General features: G+C 37.3%; 1 protein-coding gene across 2 annotated transcripts; it reads left to right on the top strand.

The window, feature by feature from the left end:
* The first annotated feature begins 1,735 nt into the window (after window positions 1-1,735).
* On the top strand, window positions 1,736-21,409 carry fhl1a (four and a half LIM domains 1a). 2 transcript variants are annotated; one of them, XM_028459518.1, is made up of 6 exons: window positions 1,736-1,824; window positions 16,917-17,098; window positions 18,895-19,072; window positions 19,655-19,824; window positions 19,946-20,132; window positions 20,839-21,409. In XM_028459518.1, the coding sequence occupies exons 2-6, from the start codon at window positions 16,943-16,945 to the stop codon at window positions 20,991-20,993; spliced, it is 846 nt and encodes a 281-aa protein (XP_028315319.1). In that variant the 5' UTR covers window positions 1,736-1,824; window positions 16,917-16,942; the 3' UTR covers window positions 20,994-21,409. The 2 variants fall into 2 exon arrangements, with proteins under 2 accessions (XP_028315319.1, XP_028315318.1); XM_028459517.1 differs by lacking the exon at window positions 1,736-1,824 and adding an exon at window positions 10,089-10,354.
* The last annotated feature ends 24 nt before the right edge of the window (window positions 21,410-21,433 follow it).

The raw sequence follows: 21,433 nt of genomic DNA, 5'->3' as shown, positions 1-21,433 counted from the left end.
ATTTTTAGAAATGTTGGCCAACTGAAAAGTATGAAAATGAAAAATATGAGCATGTACAATACTCAATACTTGGTTGGAGCTCCTTTTGCCTCAATTACTGCGTTAATGCGGCGTGGCATGGAGTCCATGAGTTTCTGGCACTGCTCGGGTGTTATGAGAGCCCAGGTTGCCCTGATAGTGGCCTTCAACTCCTCTGCGTTTTTGGGTCTGGCATTCTGCATCTTCCTTTTCACAATACCCCACAGATTTTCTATGGGGCTAAGGTCAGGGGAGTTGGCTGGCCAATTTAGAACAGAAATACCATGGTCCGTAAACCAGGCACGGGTAGATTTTGCGCTGTGTGCAGGCGCCAAGTCCTGTTGGAACTTGAAATCTCCATCTCCATAGAGCAGGTCAGCAGCAGGAAGCCACTGTTGACCAAGAAACAGCGCGAAAAGCGTCTCACCTGGGCTAAGGAAAAAAAGAGCTGGACTGCTGCTGAGTGGTCCAAAGTCATGTTTTCTGACAAAAGCAAATTTTGCATTTCCTTTGGAAATCGAGGTCCCAGAGTCTGGAGGAGGACAGGAGAGGCACAGGATCCACGTTGCCTGAAGTCTAGTGTAAAGTTTCCACCATCAGTGATGGTTTGGGGTGCCATGTCATCTGCTGGTGTCGGTCCACTCTGTTTCCTGAGATCCAGGGTCAACGCAGCCGTATACCAGCAAGTTTTAGAGCACTTCATGCTTCCTGCTGCTGACCTGCTCTATGGAGATGGAGATTTCAAATTCCAACAGGACTTGGCGCCTGCACACAGCGCAAAATCTACCCGTGCCTGGTTTACGGACCATGGTATTTCTGTTCTAAATTGGCCAGCCAACTCCCCTGACCTTAGCCCCATAGAAAATCTGTGGGGTATTGTGAAAAGGAAGATGCAGAATGCCAGACCCAAAAACGCAGAGGAGTTGAAGGCCACTATCAGGGCAACCTGGGCTCTCATAACACCCGAGCAGTGCCAGAAACTCATGGACTCCATGCCACGCCGCATTAACGCAGTAATTGAGGCAAAAGGAGCTCCAACCAAGTATTGAGTATTGTACATGCTCATATTTTTCATTTTCATACTTTTCAGTTGGCCAACATTTCTAAAAATCCCTTTTTTGTATCAGCCTTAAGTAATATTCTAATTTTGTGACACACGGAATTTTGGATTTTCATTTGTTGCCACTTCAAATCATCAAAATTAAATGAAATAAACATTTGAATGCATCAGTCTGTGTGCAATGAATAAATATAATGTACAAGTTACACCTTTTGAATGCAATTACTGAAATAAATCAAGTTTTTCTAAATATTCTAATTTACTGGCTTTTACCTGTATATCTGCAGTAATACAGTATCTCCAGGAATAAGATAGAAACTTAAACTATCAAAAATGTAAAGAAATGTACATGTTTAAAACAAGTATCAACTGGTAATGATAGAAAACAAATACAAACACAAGTTTAGCCTTTGACAATGTCTGAGAAAGTCCAATTTTAATCTTTATTTATTTGTAATCCAAACCCAGTGAAATAAAAAATAAATTTAAAAAAAAAAAAAACCTGATTTTGCTTGAAGGTTGAGCCACAGATAACTTTACAGAGAGATTTAACTTTAAATTCCTGGTTGAGATCATTGTTTATGAGAGTTTACAGACGTGTGGCTCATGTCCTGCACCCCACCCCCACCCCCCCTTCTGCTCCCTCCTGTCTTTAAGGCTGTGCCGTTTCTGCACATTTCACCTCATCAGCCAAACGGACACAGTCCACAGCTGCTGCAGGACGCTCATCTGTAAACTATCCAGAGGTGAGTCCAAACCCAGCTGTTTAACATGGGATATTAATCAGAGAACTTCTTAAATGGCTTCAACTTCATTAATATTTTTTTCTCTTTAAAGGTGCAATTAGGTAAAACTTTTATGCGTAATTGAAACCTGCCTGATGCGCATTAACAAAATAAGAGTCTGAGTCCATTAGATATAGAGGTAGCAGTGACGATATTCACGGATATTATGGAAAGTTGTCAAAAAAATGTGCAACAATTGTGTTAAAAACCACCATGAACTCTTATTTAATAACAAAAGAGTGAATGTGCAACAAGTGATGCACGATTTGTGGCCATCTTTTTTTACGTTTTCAGTTACAATCCAAAAACAAACCAAGGTTATGATTAGTGTTATTGTGTTAAGCCTATAACGAGTTTCAAAAGAGGAATGACTGAGGTATTTGTGTGGCAGCTGATAGTAAATATGATATTAGATTTTATTCAGATGTTTGAGTTTGTTTTTAATTTTGCTGTTTTAAACAACGAGCTCTCTGTAGAAAAAATGAATCTGTTAGAGCAGTGATTCTCAACTGGTGGGTCGGGACCTAAAAGTGGGTCGCGGACAGCTGGTCAAATATAAATAGGTACTGAATGTCTTTCGTGTTGGACTTACTTTTCTTTTCCACAGGAAAATATAAAGATTTAAGTTTAAAAAAAAATTATATATGTGTTTTCAACGGCCATTTTTGAAAAACTAAATTTGGTTTGTTGAGATTTAAAAAAAAAAAACCCCTGTAATATTACATAAGGAATATATTACACAGTCTTTCCATGTTGGGTCTATTTCTTTGTGAAACCTTTTATTTGAATTTGAAAAAGCAGTAAAGTCAGGAATGTTTTTTTTTTAATTATTTTTATTATCATTCTGTTTCCCCTACATTTGATGAAATTAAATTGTAAGGTCTGTAGTAACACTGCTGATGACTGTACTCTTTAACCATACCCCTCTTTGTATCAAACCCTGTTTCCTGATGCTACAAAGTGCTGCTGAGGTGCCACATGTAGCTTTCAACAGTAAAAACACACATCAGGTTCCCATCTGTTTCAGCTTTGGACAGCGTCCAAACCAACTGTATGATGTCATTCAGGCCTGAGATTAGGGCTCTGTGTCTGGCAGCTTTCTGTGGTTCCAGCATTACCTCAACCATCGCTATGAAGAAACCATAAATGACGTCATTGCAGTGTAAGAAAAACTGACCAACTTTTGGACTTCAAAAGAGCAATTTTCAGTTCGGTTTGTTGCGACAATATAAATCACTTTCCAAAGTCAAGCAGAAAAAACCAATACTTAACAGCGCAAAAGAGGATTAGAGTTCATTTTAAGATAATCAATAATAAAGTCGGAATGTCGAGAATAAAGTCGAAAAGACGAGATTTAAGTCAATATTTTGAAAATAAACTCAAAATAAGATAAAAGTTGAAGGTTTGCTATTAAAGGACTAGGGCCAAATCCACCATATACGACAACAGTCTTCATGAAAACTGGCCCTCATCTGTTTCCGTAGCTCCTCAATAACCACACATGGACTGAATGCTCCACCTCTTCCAAACTTCACTGGTTTTTCCTTCTGAACAGATTCAGTTTTTGGCACAATCTCTTTAAAAGTCCTTAAAGAGATTACAACGCTGTGTTTATGAGCTAAACGAGAAAGAATCTCTGTTATTAAACCCAACTTTGAAGTCTAGTTTTACGCATATGCATTCATCGACACACAGCATGTTGTAGACAGCCACGGCCATGTTTGTTGTCGTATGGTGAATTGGCCCTGGTCAGCTTCTGTAGATTTGACTTCATTAGCAGAGCTATGACTTTTATATATTATATTTTCAGTTCATTTTCCAATTTCAACTTTATTTTTGATATGCTCCGTCAAAATTGGCCCCAATTTGCTTCCGTACACATCCATCAAAACACTTACAACTGATTTTTTTGGTTATTAAGCATTTGACTAAACACTATTCGACATCCAACAGGGACTTGTCAGTAGTTTGAGAAAGAAGTTTGGCACTTTGGATCTCTCAAAATGGGCAATATTAATGACGGCTAGTAATATAATCACAATCTCTTGCCCAATGTTTCATAATCTATATCTGGAGGAATGTCTGGATACTTTAGTAAATTTAATTAATAGTTATAGGTAGGGATGTAACGATTCACTCAACTCCCGATACGATTCGATTCACGATACTGGGTTCACGATACGATTCTCTCACAATTTATTTTACAAAATGGGACTGTAGACAATACGGTACTATTTTCCTTTTATTTTTCATTGTCAAAAGAATTCCTTGATAAACTATTCAAAACAATGCAATTTAACTAAAAATAAATCTTGAATGAAATAAATAAAGGAATAATACAAATGAAAATGAAGCCTATTAATTTAAATTCTGGTTCTATAATAAACAATGCAAAACTGCATAATAGTTCTTTTTCTTTTTAAAAGTGCAACTGAAAATGTATTTTGTGCCTTAACAATTGGACTTTAAAAAAAAACAAAAAAAAAAAAACCGTCATTTCACTGATTTACGTCATATTTGTTTGGACCAGCAGAGGGCGCTGGTAACACAGTGGTCGGTTGGCATGCAGTTATTCTAGCAGTGAAGAAAAGAAGCTATGCTAGCAGACAGAGCTAATAGAAAAACGTGACTTTTACATTTATTCAAGTAATATTACAGATATTCTTTCAGTGCTAAAGGGGTAAGGAATCATTTATTAACATATTTAAGAGTAGAAGGCGGACAGAAAGAAAGTATTAGCAGACTCCGCCCGCCACCTACACTTGTGGATAGCGTCCTCTGCTGGTTAAAAAAGTACTGCGATTCAATTTTCAGAAAATCGATATCAACCGTGATACCTATGAATCGATTTTTAACTGCCTTACGATTAATCGTTACGTCCCTAGTTATAGGCTATATGGATCCAATCCGATCCAATTTATTTATGAAGCACTATTAAAAACAACTCAGTTGACCAAAGTGCTGTACAACAGGGCGATAAAAATACAACAGTACAATGACGTCTCAGAGTACAAATGGAACAGTAAAAGTCACCTTCAACAATATATAGTAGATGGATGTAGTTAGATACTTTAAGATATGTATGTATGTGTGTAAACAGTGCATAATCCTTCCACTATCAAAAATATAAAAAGAGTCAGGAAGCAGGATAAAGTGTTGTACATGTGTGTATGTATGACATGGCTGGAACAAATAATAAATGTCATAAAATGTCTAAGTGTAATGGTACCAATAATTGGCATATAAAAAATGGTCCTTTAGAGGTGCTGAAACGCAGCTTAGAAGCTCCAATAATTCATGTTCTGTGTGGAGCTTTTTTTATATTCCTGCATTTTGGCCCACAGCCAGAAAAAAAAAAAAAAAAAAAAAAACAAATTTCAAAATAACGCAATGCTTCACAATAAATGCAGGTCTGAATGTGTGCGCACTTGTGACTCAGTGAGGCGTGTATGAATCGTCTTTGATTGAAAACGTCTCCATGGTGGAACACTGGCTCCATCATCACGAGACCCTAATCTGGTTAATAATCTGAATAACATGTATACGTGAAATGTGGAGGAAGGACAATAGAAATGACTACATTTGTTCCAAATATCAGTTTGGTTTGATCCGGCCTAAAGATGTTCCAGAACATTAATTGAAGAAAATTGTTGATCAAGTTTTTGAGTCAGACACTTTACTTGTTGAATACATAAATAACACCTTGATAATGAAACCTTGACCTGTTCTCTAGCGCCACCATCAGGCCAAACTTTTAAATTAGAATGAATTTATCGTGAATAGTTTTCAGCCAAATCTGCTCAAATTAACTGACAACAGAGCATGAACCCTGTTGGTTGTGATGATGATATGACCTTTCCTGCAGCGCCACCATCAGGCTAATGGGGACGTAAGGCCACAGTTAAGTTTTACACAGCTAAAACAGCTTGGGGTCAAACTGACCCCAGAGGAACACCAATGTGTGCAATATGTGTGCACTATAAAAAAATTATCATCATGATCATTTTGTGCTTAATCATTTGCACCCATCAAATTAGGTAAAGTCATGAAATATAAAGCAAAAAAAAAATATTTTTTAAATGTTAAAATTTGCATGTGGTCAAATTGACCCAATGGATAATATGAGGGTTAAGAGCTGAAGTATGTTCATTTCAGTTTAGCTCCTCTCTGTGAGGTCTTTTGCTGTAAAACTGTTTTGTTTTTTTCTCTATTCTTTTAATCTTCCAAGTGAAAAAAACAAGAACAAAGGGTGCGTCTATAGTCCACGTCCAGCTCGCTAAATTGATGAAACAGTGCTCTCCACAGCTCTGCATGACTCCTAAATAGGAAATGCTCACTATTTATCTGTGAGCAAAGCTCAGAGAGGCGGGGTCTACTGTGAGGATGTGCTGTTCTTATGCTCTCATTTTATTCATGATTGAAGGAAAAGAAGATGACGTTGGGGTGTGTGTGTGTGTGTGTGTGTGTGTGTGTGTGTGTGTGTGTGTGGTTCCATGTGATTGATTTTATAGATTTCATTTTAAAAATAACTGCTCTTTCACATCCATAAAATTAAAATATGAAATAATGATACAGCCCAGCCTTGTGTTATTCCTTCATGCAAATTGGTTCCCTTTGGAGATGCAATCAGCATTTTACTGCTTCAAATTCATTCATAATAAATGGGATTTGGACTTTTTAATGTCATATATTAATAAAAGATAATGAGCTATTGATCAGTGCAGACAACAGTTAAGATCAAGGAAACTCAATGTGTTTCAGCCCCTGTCTTCTGTTTCTTCAACACATTGCAGGATATGAATATTATAAAGTGGGAAGTGAAATTTGTTGTTGCCTTTCAGTTCTGACAGATTGTAAGGTTTGGAGTTTGAGGTTTAAAAAAAAAAAAAAAAAAAAAAAAAAAAAAAAAAAACACTAACGTATTAGTCTCTGTTGTTAAATAATTTAAAAAAAAAACTATTAAAATAAATCTATTCAGGAGCCACTAAGTCAATGATTTTCAACCTTGGGGTTGGGACCCCATGTGGAGTCGCCGGACAATTCAGAAAAATTCAAATTGATTTTTAGAAATGGTTGAATTATTCTTTTTTTTTATTAAAACAATTTTAAACAACTGTATTTCTATAACTTCCCTTTCTGAAATATATAGTATTTAGTTCAACTAAAATGCAATAAAAAAATAAATAAACATCTGAGCTCAAACAGGATCAAGAAACTAGAAAAAAAAATATATCAAAATGGGGTAACGATCCAAAAAACTGCACTAAACACTGTCTCTTTCCACTTATTTATAAAATGATAATTTTTAAAATAGGCGTTATCACTCGTTAATTTCATCATTATGCTCTATAGTTGTTTTTAAATCGTTTTCTAAGCAAAATGTTGTAGTCGAACAAGAAATAAAAAGAGGTACAACTTGGACCAAAAAAGTTTGAGAATCAATGATTAAGACTGATCACTATCTATTTCTTGTTATTTTAGAGGGTAAAAGGAAGTAAATAATGTGTTTCTCAAAAGACTTTTTTCTTCAAAAAAAATCTCCAAAATGACAGATTGGTGATCTACAATGTTGTTCATGTAACAGATTGTGTTTGTGTGAATGTGTGTGTGTTTGTGTGTCTGTCAACACTTCCATCCCGGCCAGGAAAGGCCTGGCGTGTGACGGTGCTGATACTGGGCGCCCTGTCTGGGACTTTCACACGTGTATAATGGGCTAGTCTTGCTGCTGCAGCCACATCCTGACCTTCTGAGCACAAAAAAAGGACGTGGGTGTTTTACAACAGCATGATGACTCACTCTTTCCTTACAGACGCAGTGTTGGGCATTAACTCGATTGTTGAGGTTGAAAGAGGCAGTCGTGCAGGCTGAGCGTTCCCTAATGGCTTATGTTGGATTATTAAAGCAGAGTCAGGGTGGTGGTAGATTCCTGTCACAATGAGCCATTTGCTCTTATTTAATCAGGAAGTACAAGCCTGATTTCCAGTTTTCCAGCACAGTGATGATGTTACATCAACGTAGATTATGTCTTTTACATCATCAAAAGCTTTGTGCATCTTTTTTTATTTTATTTTATTTTTTTAGACGCACTGCAGTTAAAGAATCCTCAAACTGGCTTTGGATTCTGTGGTGCTAAAAAAATATTCTGGATTTGTTTCTTTCTTTTAAATGTGAAGCATTTGGGACAACAGGTGGAGAAGAGGAGGGCTTTGCAATGCAGCTTCATCTTCTCTGGGGAATGCATTCCTTACAGTTAACATAAGCAGTGTGGATGAGACTAAAGACAAGCTGCACAGAACAAGCTACAGAAAACACTAACTGCTAGCACACTCAGTAACGTCAAAACAGGATGAGATAAAAAAAAAAAAAAAAGGAAATAGGCTGTTCTAAGGTGATTATGAGCTCCTTTAGCATTACAGAGCGATACACTCAGAAGAGAGAATATTAAGATGAATACAATTCAACAAGAAAGTAAAATATCACATTTATATTAACTAACGGTTAATAACATTTTATAAAAAATTTAGAACATCCAAACACACAGGACTGTGGCTCTCCATGGACATCTCCCATCTCCTCATGGGTGAAGTATAAACTGCAAAATGTCTAGATTTCTAAAACATTAACTCAGGGTGCCTAAATCCTGGAGAGCCCCTACCCTGCATGTTTTAGACGCTACCCTGGTCCAGCACACCTGATCCTTATAAAGCTTTCTGCAGAGCTGCATGATGGCACCATCATTAAATCCAGGTATGTTACAAAAAAAAAAAAACATGCAGGCGCTCTCAAGGACTGGAATTTTAAAAAAAAAAAAAATGTATAAGAAATTCATAGCGTAGGTCTCATTGATCAATAAATCAAAGATCATTTGCGTGGAAAAAAGATGTAAAAGGTTAAAGATTGCCACTGGAAAGTTCCAAAGGTTTATTGGCATTGTCGGAAAAGTTTCTTACATTGCAATGTGGAACGTGCAGTCCAGTAGACAGTTACATATATCGTCATATTGTTTGCCCCAAAAACACTAGTGAAGTGACTTCCCAATACATTTCTGACATTTTCACAGATTGAAGGTTGTGGTAAAAACAATGACGAATGTTTATTTTATGGAAAATTCTGAATCCGACTGAAATCAAATGTCTCTCAAAGTGAGACGATATCGCGTGGAATAAATCCTTCACGTAGTCCCTGTGAGGGTAATACAAGCGTTTATGGGGTGATTGGGGTGACTCTCATCTCTCCCTGCTGTCTCTGGCCAGAAAACAGAACTTGCAACTTTCCCTGCCTCCGTCCCGGTGGCAAGACATACTGCTTTACGGCAGCCCAATACAAACATACCGTTGTCGCGGCAACAGGAACGCACACACACTCGCAACCCAGCGCTCCGTCAGGCAGCACACACACAAATATCCATCCATCCATTTTCAGAGCTGCTTTGTCAGCACACAAACATACACATCATACATTTCCACACTCCATTCCGTATTACTCCCACATCATTCATTTATTTTACTTCTCTCTCTTCCTCATACTGTTCACATGGTCACATGGGACTATATGTGTGAAAGCACCCTGAGTGTCACTGTTGTATTAGGATTTTTCAGTGATTGGTTGCTACTGTCTTGGGAGAGCAAAGGTGCGCATGTAGCTGTGGGGTGGGGCAGGTGGCGGGGGGTGCGGAGAGTTTTTACGACAGTGACATAACCAAAGGGACCTTTAGGGGGAGCACTAAGCGCACTTTACTTAGTTCTGCTTTAAGGTGTCAGGTGGTGAGTTAAATAGACAGGTAAATGAAGACCATAAAAAGGCTTTTTTTTCAATTGGTTTGATTGTAAAACATTGACTTTTCTCCTAGTCTTCCCTCTGATATCATCAGAGAGAGAAAATATCTACTTTTTTCATCTGATAGATCTGACACTGACGCTTTAGTTTTCCAGAAACTACTCTCACACTGGGAGTTGTCTCGCAGTTAGCATTAGCATATTATTGGCATGAAGTTATCAGAGTGGATCTTCACATACATAATACTTCTCCGCTGCACTATGTCTCTCCTCAGCTCACCATGTTATCAACATGTCCCTGTTGTGAGTCATCTCACTGAATTGTGATACCAGTGATCCAACATGTCATCTGTGCTCGTCCTCAACAAAACTTTAGTGCAGTCGTGGCAGTGGGAGTATCCGTTATCCTCGGCAGGCCATCATTCATGACCCTCCAACTGGGTTTTCTTTATTTTGACCTGCTGATGTTACAGCAGTGGAATCCAATCACTCTCACCCTGATCCGCTCTATTCTCTGATGCATTCCCTAAAAAGGACCGAAGGGGTGAATCTGGGATTATGATGAGGGGTCGAGGGTGTGTGTGGGTCACAGAGGGGGGTATATACAGCCCCACATAATCCAACCAGCCATAAGCTGTTGGGGTTTGGATGCTACTGTCCCTTTGTGCTCTTTCAAGCCTGACTGGAAGCAAACATGACTTTCTACAAACACTCAGGTAACATTTGAAAAAGCTGCAGTGTGGATACGACAATGATAGAAATCAAGTTTTTCTCAAGAGACTTTTTTTTTTTTATTTTTAAAGCGATGTATGGAAACAGTTTTAGACAAAGATCGCAACGTCATGCTTTACTGCACAGTAGGGCTGGGTGATATAGACCAAAACTCATATCAATATTTTTTCTCAAAATGGCAATATATGATGGAAATCTCAATCATTTTAATTCAAATTAAGTCTGACCAGAAAGAGAATTCTGGGTTAAATTTGCTAATGCCACACAGGAAGATTAACAAACAACAGTTGCACAACTTATGCCTTTTCCTCCTCTAAGGGACAGTACGTGCGAGTTAGTTCTGTAGTGTGGTTTGTTTAGGTGAAGGTCTGGGTTAGGACACACTCAGAAATCCATCTAACAGTTCTTTCACTACTTCTCAGAACAACATTAACAGCACAGACTCCTAAAACATGTTTTAAAACAAAATAAGCAATAAAAAACATAAATATTTATATAGGCGATATTGTAATTTTCGATATCACTCGAATAGAAAACTCATATCTTGAATCTCGATATATCACCCAGCCCTACTGCAGTGTTAGATTTTTAGAACACCAAACTAAACTTTCAATCCCAGTGTTTTTAACCGTCTGAATAAAAACACATTTCACTTTTAAATACCTTAATTTATGCAAAGACTGGTTTAGGTTATGTTAATATCAAGTTAACTGTGAACAAAATGCTCACATTCACGTTGAAGCACATCGTTAGCACAACATGTGGGTATATTAGATAGCATTGATGCTAAAGTGCTAGCCTAACACAATAAGCTCCACTCTGCGAACTTGGAACTCTGTTTTGAGGAGTAAGTTTGGATTTTGATTTCATACCACTGAACAGAAACATGTACGGTATGTTAGTTTTATTGTAGCCGGTATGTGACGACGTTCATATGTTAACATTGATCGACTGGGTTTATATCCTGGGGATGAAGCCGATATTGAAGATGAATCAATGTTTCTTCCTTTAAAATGGCTTCAGCAACTATGGCGTAAAGACACTTACACACTTTCAACAATCCAAATAACAATACAAATGACAGTAGGTGTCAGTATGCGGGTTCAAGCGACAATGTGATAAGTAAGCTGTGACTTATTAAAAATAGATTAATAGGAAGTAAGTTGCATCTGGTTTGTTCATACGATTATGTTGCATGTATGCATCATGCCGTCATCCTGAAACACATAAGGAATTGAGAATTAACTAAAGAATTAATCATTTTTGCCTTTTATTTAATTTTCCCGCCAATTACTTCTTGTTTTGTAAGCAGGATTACATCATAAGTACTGAACAGATTTTGACCAAATTTTAACCAAAGATAGACCTTACGCCATTGAAGATTCCATTAAATCATTGGAGGTAGATTTGTGTCTTTATTATTCAATAACAAAAAAAAACTTTTCAATCAAAGAAAAAGTGTTTATATATTTACTTTTTTTGCATTTGGACACTTTTTTTCTTTGATTGAAAACATGTATATTTGAATGAGGTAAACTTTACTTTGATGGAATAATAAAGACAAATCTACTTAAATAGATATCTTCATCAATGGTTTGTAATTGATCGATTTTCATGAAATTTCACTCTGTCATGTCAGATTAGTTCCTCAATTACCCACAGGGTTTCATTCAGATCAAATCCAGATTGCACATTACATTGTGATTTAAAAAAAATAAATAAAAAAAGGGGATACATTTGGACCTACTGTATTGTTATTAATGGAGATACAACGTTCTTTTTTAAAGTCTGAATGATCATGGTACGTGGAAAGTACAGTGTTTGAACATATTTTCAAAAAAGTAATTCATCAGACTTTCTACAGTTGAAAAAGTACAGTATGTTCAGTTAGGTGAGTAACTAAATGTATGAGTAAACATGTGATAATGAGACTGTGTGGGCTGGTGACCTTTCCTAAGACCTGACTCATTTGCCATCCCGAACAATTCATGATTTTCACCCTTGGTTTGTACTCGATCCTCTTAATCAGTGTTTCTCAAATGGGGGTACACGATGGCACGACAGGGGTTATTTGAGAGAGATAAAGTAAAAAACAACTTAAAAATAAATAAATAAATATCAGGAAATAACAAAACCGTATCTTGCATCTTCAAATTCTGTAAATGAAACAATGTTGTTGTTCCCATTACAAATCTGTTGTGTAGGTTTTTGGCAAATGTCTGTCAGAGGTTATATCATCCATCGAATACAGTTCTTCACCTGTTGATTTTGCTCGGGTCTGTTTCAATCCAGTCACCCTTTGACCTTTTTCCACGGATGATTGACTCCTCCCAGAGGAACCACAGGGGTCTAAACCCTTCCACAGCTGATCAGTGTGTAGCATACCACGCCTGCTTTACAGGACACAGCTGTCACGCTGTTTGTGACAAAAGCTCAAAGCACTGGACAACGTTCCACAATGGCTGCCCAGTGCCCAGTCCCAGTTGTCATCACTCTGCAGCTCTCTCCATTTGTTCCCTGTGGAAGGTCAATGTACTTTAAATAGCCAGCGCACGTTTAAAATAGACCCTGGGGCCGTCCCAGGTGACTAATCGGTGCTGTGTGATATGTGACAGTCTTAACTGTGTGTGTGATTGTTCCAGCTCTGTTGCCATGACAAAATTCATGGGTGTGGATGGTTCAAGTTGGTGGTGTTGGTGGTGGTGGGGGGTATGACAGCTTCCAACCATCAGTCCTGTCTTTGTATCCTCACAGCACAGCTCATAAATCAGACATCAACGAATATACAGTATATATCTATACATAATACTTTCAAGTAGGGCTGGGCAATGTTGACTTTAAAAAAAATCTCATATTTTTTAGAGAAAAATTTGAGTTTCAATTAAAAATTTAAAATAAAAAATGTAAAAAAAAAGATTTTTTTTTTTTTTTTAACTTGAATTTAAAAAAAATAAAAATCATATTTATCTACAAATTTGATAAATTGATTTTTTGCCCAGCTCTACATAATACTGTCAGAAACAATCTCAGACATTGTTGTTAACGTCTACACTAATTTAGTCATCTTCATACTCAGATTATTATGGTGGAGGGAAGGGTTCACCAAGGGCCCAGGTATCGAGTCACGCAATAACATAGACCACATGTGTCAAACTCAAGGCCTGGGATCAGGGGTGATCAAAAGGGCCGGATTGACCATGTGAGGTGCCCTCAGGAGCTCTAGTAGCCACTGAGCTCCATATAAAATGTGATTTACTTTCCAGGATTGAAACTCACAAAGTTACAGATAGTAACCTACTTAGTGGAGTTAAATACTGCTGCACGTGATAAAAGTTTCAGTAGGATACTAAATTATCTTTAAATGCTTATTTTCACTGAAACATTTTGACAAATGTTTCAAAGTGTTGCAGATTTGGTGCATGGGTCAGTGGTATGCTCTATATGATGGATTTTCATAAAATATGATAATTGCATTTCATGTGAGACGATCAGTTTGAAGTTGTTTGTTAATAGCTAGTAGGGGTGTTTATCGCTTGGCATCTGGCGATACGATTCGTATCCCGATACATAGGTCATGATACGATACATCCCGATATTTAAGTCTAAGGCAACTTTTTTTTTTTTTAAATATATATATATATGACTTAAGAAACAACTAATCTGTAAATTTGTACACCTTCATGAGAGCATTATGTATGAAATATATTTTATTGGCATATTCTACACTCAAAACATTGGCTTTAACATGCCATGTGCCAACAACTTCAAATAAAAAAAACATACAATCTGCCTGTGGCTTTTAAACCAACTTTGACTTTAGTGCAACTTAACTGAGGTTTATGCCTAGAATAACAAATAAATGCAGAAAGTTAGTACTTTATTTTTAGATTTTATTGAAAAATCACAAGCTGGTCAACAGGTTTCAGCGCACTTCTTTGTGTAGTTACAGTGTCTCCTGCAGTGGAAAAGATTATCCTGGTTAAATGAAGGTAAAACAAAAAAAAAATTATTTAAAAAAAATAAAAGAAATAAAAAAAATTATTTAAAAAAAAAAAAAAAAAAAAAAAAAAACCCGAGAATCGTGCGACATAATACCGCCGAATCAATTTTTTTCAACACCCCTAACAGCTAGTACAACAGGAAGATGATAATTTTATATGACGTGTAATGAAAATGAAACAACTGCATAAATTAGGAGAAACTAAGTATTGCATGTTGAAACTGAAACATTTCCTACCTTTTTAAGTTACTGCCAGCCTTCCTTATTATCTTACCCTCAAATTACAGTGAAAGCATTTCTAACTGGTAACCCTTCAGACTATACAGTATCTATGAAGTAGCTCACAGTTTCAGAAAGGTTGGTGATCCCTGCTTTAGTGCATCCAATTTGGCCTGCAGGAATAAGTAAAAATGACAGAGAAAGCATCTTTTATTGTGTAAATTACAAAATAATCCAATAATCAAATTCAGCAACGCGATTTTCCTTTGTTTATGTCACGAATTTTTTTTCCCATCAGCATTAGCCGGTGACCGATACGGACTGCCGATTTTCTTGAGCCGATACATGGAGCCGACACTACTTTTGCTCCTTCAATTTACATCATAAAAATTACACAATGACAACAAATGGTACGAGTCTCAGATTTAAAAAAAAAAAAAAGGAACATTTATTGAAATTAACAAAGGTGAGGTAGAACGACAAGTAAAAAATATTTAACAAATATTTGTAACAAGAAAAAAATATTTTCTGCTCTCTGTAAATAACGCGGATCGGCAAACGCAGCAGCCCGCATCGGCCGATACGATTACGTAAAACTGCAAAAATTGGGCAATAATATCAGTTGGCCGATGTATCGGTCTATCACTAATCAAGACTTTTTTTAAGTAAATTGAATCGATATTGAAATCTAGGGCACAATAATGTTAAAGTGGTTATTTTTCCCCCACCTAAAATCTACACCTGAGGTCAAACTGGTCCATATTTGGCCCCTGAACTAAAAAGTATTTGACGATAGACACATAAACAACAATTCTATATAAAGTGTGTTTTCAGGCTGTGGATCTGAAGAAGCATGAATAAATAAAAAAATACACTCAGAGAGAACGCAAACATGTTTTTAACGGTATTTACTTCTATTGTACACATACTAAGGTCATAATATTCTATCTCAGAGACTGTGTTCTAGCCTTTGTGGTGAAAAGATGAACTAAGGTGTCATGTAGATAAAGCTCAATATGTCTGAACTCCACCCGACGTACATTTTATTCCAGGGAACAGCTCCCAGTAGGAGGCTGAGTGCCACGAGAATGTAGGAATGTTGATGAACGGAGGAATGCTTTGACTCCATTTACGCTGTTATCATGACATTAAAACAGAATGAGACCAATGAGAGTGGGCGAGGAAAAGAAAGTAAAGCTGTGGATTAGACAGCGGTGAGTGGAATGGGCTAAAAATAAAATATATGACCAAAGGTTTCCATGGAGGACATGATTAAAAAGTACACACGCACGCACGCACGCACGCACGCACGCACAGACACACCCGCCTCATCAGTGTGAAATGCTGCAGTGTGAGTTAAATGGCAGTTTTGTACTTTAAGAAGTCAGATGGACATTACTGATAATCCCTGTGGGGGTTATTGATTGTTATTATTTTAGGACAAAATGCTTTACATTTATGATTTAGAATATTATTATTTATCATCATCTATATATATATATATATATATATATATATATATATATATATATATATAGGATGATGATAAATAATATGTATTGGTTGCTTCTTGAAATAATGACCAAAAATCAAGTTGTAATATTTTACCGGATTATTGATATAAATAATAAAACTTGTCATAAAATTCTAAATATATATATAAATAAAACATATGATCTACAGTTCTCTATAAAAAGGTTGTTTAATGATCAGAACAGAGATATTTTATTTATCCTGGGGGAAAATGCTGCTTCTTCTTTATTTATTTCTTTTTTTTTTTTTTTTTTTTTAAACAGATGCTCCAGAAATTGCTTCAATGAAAGGAAGGAACTCTAAAAGAAAGAAAACGTACCTAACTAAATAAAAGACTTCATTAAATAGGGTTTAAATACAAGTGCACACCGGGAAAATATAATACAAATGCACAAATATAATACTAGTATTATTGTGTAGTATTGATAAGATTAAAACGCTTAAAATCTTGTTAGAAACACAATATTCTCCACACACATGACTTTCTAAACTAAAGGAATAAAGTCAAATCTTCAGATCCAAAGTAATGCATAAACTTGACAACAGTATTCCCTGATAACAGAGAAAACACTGACCCCATGTGGTGATATAGAGAAACATCCTTATTGTATTTTAATGTGCAAACCAAACATTTGGACTGTGAAAATAAACCAGAATAAACCTATTTCTGCTCAGGGAAAACATCAGACTCTTTGTATGACTAAACAGAGGTGCATCCATTGGGGCTAAAGCTCATTACCTTCTGACTGAAGCAGGGGTGGTGGTCAAACATCTCTCCTCTGGTGTTTGTGCAGCTCCCAGGAGTTACCTGACCTCCACCATGACTGACCGCTTCGACTGCTACTACTGTCGCGATAACCTGCACGGGAAGAAGTACGTGAAGAAGGACGACAAGCACGTGTGCACCAAGTGCTTCGATAAACTGTGCGCGAACACGTGCGCTGAGTGCAGACGCCCTATTGGTGCAGACGCTAAGGTGAGCAGACAGACAGAAGTAATGGATCACAGCACGGATTAGGTCAGCGATTTCAATTATTTCACTTTTATGACAATTATTGCTCTTTCAGGTTTTTTCTTGCCAAACAGAACCTATTCAGTATCTGCAAACTAGCGCCATATTATTTGTCCATAGTAATACGACACGATTTGCATGTCACGATACAACATTATCCCGATACTAAACAACACGATATACATCACGGTATTCATCACGACATACATCACAATATCAATAATTACAAATTTCACCTCTACAAGTACAAAATGGTATGAAATATAATGTATTTTCTTTTTTAAAACTTGCAAGAACAAGTAACGCACGGTAACTAGCTGTAATTCAATTGCCAATATCAAAAACAAGTGGTATGTTTGTCAAACTGTCAAAGGACATTTTTTAAAAAAAAAGTTTAACTTTTGCTTTTACAACAGATTCTGATTCTGTTAAATTCTTAAAAAAAAAAAAAAAAAAAAAAAAAATCTGTAAAGTGCCCAGTAATTTTTTATGAAAATAAAGTGCAAGGTATAGTTTAACAAGGTCTTATGTGGTTCACTGACACCTAGTGACCGGGCGTTTACATGCAAATGTTAGCACAATTAAATGGTCTTTTGTATAAAAATTAATAAATAAAATTGGATCGATATGATAATTGTGCGGTGAAATATGCCGATATATTGCCGAATCGATTTTTTTTTATTACACCGTTAGGCCTTGTCCAAACATAGCTGGGTATTTTTATAAACGGACATCCAAGCTCCGTTTAAAAAAAACCCACAAAAACAGCATAAATGTAATATCCACAAGTGAATGGACGTCACTCTCTGTTGTTGGCAGCTTTGTGTATTACGGTCCCAAGTGCACCGTTATAGTTTTGCACACCTGCCTAACAATGTATGAGACGACCTGTCTGGACACACCAAACGTATTTGCTGTTTTGCGTAATGTACCCTCATCAGCCAAATAGTACAGGGTGCAGGCAACTTTTTTACCCACACTGACCAGTAATCGCTATATTGTGGCCTGTCCCTTTATTTGAGGACAAAGTAACTCCGACATTGACAGGAGGGAGGACCGGGACATGTGGAAGTTTTCACGCCACTCATTTGGGATGACGACTTCCTACTCGAAGTTGTCCCACCAGCTGGAAGTGTGTCCAGGTCTGATCCAAAACCGCAGACGGCATCTTTGATGAGCAGCATGCCTTTGAGGTGGAGGGAAGTTTATTTCATGTACAATCACCAACTGCAGTGACTCCTTTACTCCTCAAGGTGAAGCAGTGGTTGTATTCTTACTAACAGGCAGCCAAAAAGAGCCTGTAGCAACGATTCAAGTAGCACTGTATCCATGTCGCCCACTGCCCGACATAAACAGGAGTGCAAATATGTTTATTCATTAGATGTCGCTTTTGTCGGAGTTTCCCAAAAGCCTCGTTTTTATTGACCTTATCCTGCGTTTTCGTGTGGATGACAGGCCAAACCGTAGAAAAATCTATTTGTTTTTGCAGATACCCGGCTACGTGTGGACAAGGCCTTAGTCTGGACCAACTTCCTCCACACAAACGCTACCCAACCTTAGAATTGCTCTGATCCTAAAAACAATAGATAAATAATAACCTTTATTTTGAAACATGTAAAGAAAGGCATCAAGGCAAATGAAATACTACTCTCGTTGTGTTCTTCTAACTTCCAAACACTACTTCTCAATAAAAACCTCACCACACTGGTTTACTGTTTTTCTCCCAGTGATGTCACCCTTCTTCATCCTTCTCTCCTCAGGAGCTGCACCACAAGAACCGATACTGGCATGAGGACTGTTTCCGCTGTGCCAAGTGCTACAAATCACTGGCCAGCGAGTCCTTCAGCGCTCGGGACGATGGGAAGATAATGTGTGGCAAGTGTGGCTCCAGAGAGGATGGCAACCGATGCCAGGGCTGCTACAAGGTGGTGATGCCAGGTGGGATGAATGCTACATGACCAGTGTTGTGCTAGTTACTGAGAAAAAGTAACTTGTTACTTAATTCACAAAGTAGCTCAGTTACTATTTTGATTACTTAGTAATGCGTTACTGGAAAAAGTAACTTTTGAGTTACTTAGAATTAAAGAATGTATTATTTATTCTGGGTCATTTGTGTCCATACAGCTTCATATTAGTGCTGTAATAATATAAAAATCCACTGTTGATCAACTGCTATAAAACAACCAAATTATAGATTTTCAGCCTTAGCACAGTAATGTAAAGTAAGCTGTGCATATTCCAGGTGCACATTTTGCTGTTGAAAATGCTTAAAAAAAAAAAAAAAAGAAGGTGGAAAAACTAATTTACAGCATTTTTCTCAGCTACACAATGCTAAACATATCAGGCTAATGAGCTTATGTTACCGCCCAACACTGTACATGACTTTGGTACCATGAGTGATATTGTGTGTTATTTTGATTTGGTTTTAAAACAGAAGAACCAAAAAACAAACAGTACGCAGATTTGTCTGGCTAAATATGATTGCCATGGTGCGAGTGAGTGTTTGTGTTGGTATTACAGGATCCCAGAATGTAGAGTACAAGAACAAGGTGTGGCATGAGGAATGCTTCACCTGCTTCGAATGCAAGCAGCCGATTCGCACGCAGAGCTTCCTCGCTAAGGGGGACGACATCTACTGTGCCCCGTGCCATGAGAAGAAGTTTGCCAAGAAATGCTTCCACTGCAAGCAGGTTAAAACCCTGAGTGCATCACGGCATGTGTTTTAAGGGTGTTTGAAGTGTGTTCTCCAGGAAAGACCACTTTTACAGTTTCCCCTTCACTGTATTGTGAATCTCTCTGTGATTCTCTCAGCCCATCTCCTCTGGAGGGATCAGCTACCAGGACCAGCCCTGGCACTCCGAGTGCTTTGTGTGCAAAACCTGCAAAAAGGGTCTGGCTGGAACTCGCTTCACCTCTCATGAGAACGACGTCTACTGCGTGGACTGCTACAAGACCGACGTGGCCAAGAAGTGCCACGGCTGCAAGAACCCAATAACAGGTCAGAGCAACATCTGCATGTTAGAACAGAACAGAACAGAACAGGCAGGCTCAGGAAAGTCTTTCAACTGTCAAAAATAAATAAATAAATAAAAGATAAAATTAATCTTCAATGCATAAATTGGTGAAAATTTTTAGGAAATTGACCTCAACAAATCAATGTTTTATTTAACCATACCATAGTGCAGAGATGGGACACTTTTATCAGAGCCACAAAAATGTGATTGTCTGATCCGAGGACCACATTATCAACATTAATGTTAGTCAGCATTTAGAATAAAGACCCATCTGAGCATTAACACAGGAAAGAACAAAGGGTTTTGTCTTTGCAGTCCTTTTGTGTGGGTTTTCTTAGTGGTTTTTTGTTGAGTTTTTAGACATTTTGTGTTTTTTTAATTCATTTTGTCTATTTTCTTGTCAATTGTATGTATTTTTTGAGTCATTACATGTGCTTTTGTTGTCATTTTGTGTGTCTTTGAAGTCCTTTTGTATATGTTGTGGTTTTTGTAGTCATTTTGTGTTTAAGTGGTTGTTTAGTGTGTCTATCATTTTGCGGACGTTTTCTGTGTTTCAAGAGGTTTGTGTGTTATGTTGGGCTTCATATCACTTCCAACTTCATGAATTACAATTTTTGCCACCAGTTGCCTATGTTTGCCATAGTGAGTGAGAGAAAGTGTTTCAAAATTTCTAAAACATCTTCTTTTCAGGGTTTGGTCATGGAACAAACGTGGTGAACTATGAAGGCTACGCCTGGCATGAGTATTGTTTCAACTGCAAGAGGTGCTCCCTCTCACTGGCCAACAAGCGCTTCGTCATCACCGGGGACCACATTTACTGCCCCGACTGTGCCAAAAAGATGTAAACGGCAGAAGATGGCTGTGTCTAAGAAGATGTACACCAAAGATAAATATTAGTTTGCTTTGTTTTGGCAGATTTGAGTGAAGCTGAGAAAGTAGTGGAATTTGATTCAATATGCACTAGTTTTCTTTTATCCTTATAAACAACATTGCAACTTAATTTAGTGACAAGAGTTGGATAGTAGTATGTGATCAGAGTGTGACGTGCCAGTCTGCTTTACTGGGAACTTAGCAATATTATCTTATATCTGCCTGTGGCACAAGCTTTGGTTAACTATTAAGATCTTTTACAGATTGAATGAAATATGCATAATATGGAGATGTCAATCATGAAATATGTTACTGGTATTGATGCTAGCTGGTCATGTATTCAAAACTCGATTGAAGTTCAATAAATAGCAGGAATAAATTCATTTTTGAAGCCTGTCTTTGCATCAGACTGAAT

Source organism: Gouania willdenowi, chromosome 10 (assembly GCF_900634775.1).
Source record: "Gouania willdenowi chromosome 10, fGouWil2.1, whole genome shotgun sequence".
Taxonomy (NCBI): Eukaryota; Metazoa; Chordata; class Actinopteri; order Blenniiformes; family Gobiesocidae; genus Gouania; species Gouania willdenowi.
This window is presented reverse-complemented; position numbering and strand designations above follow the sequence as displayed.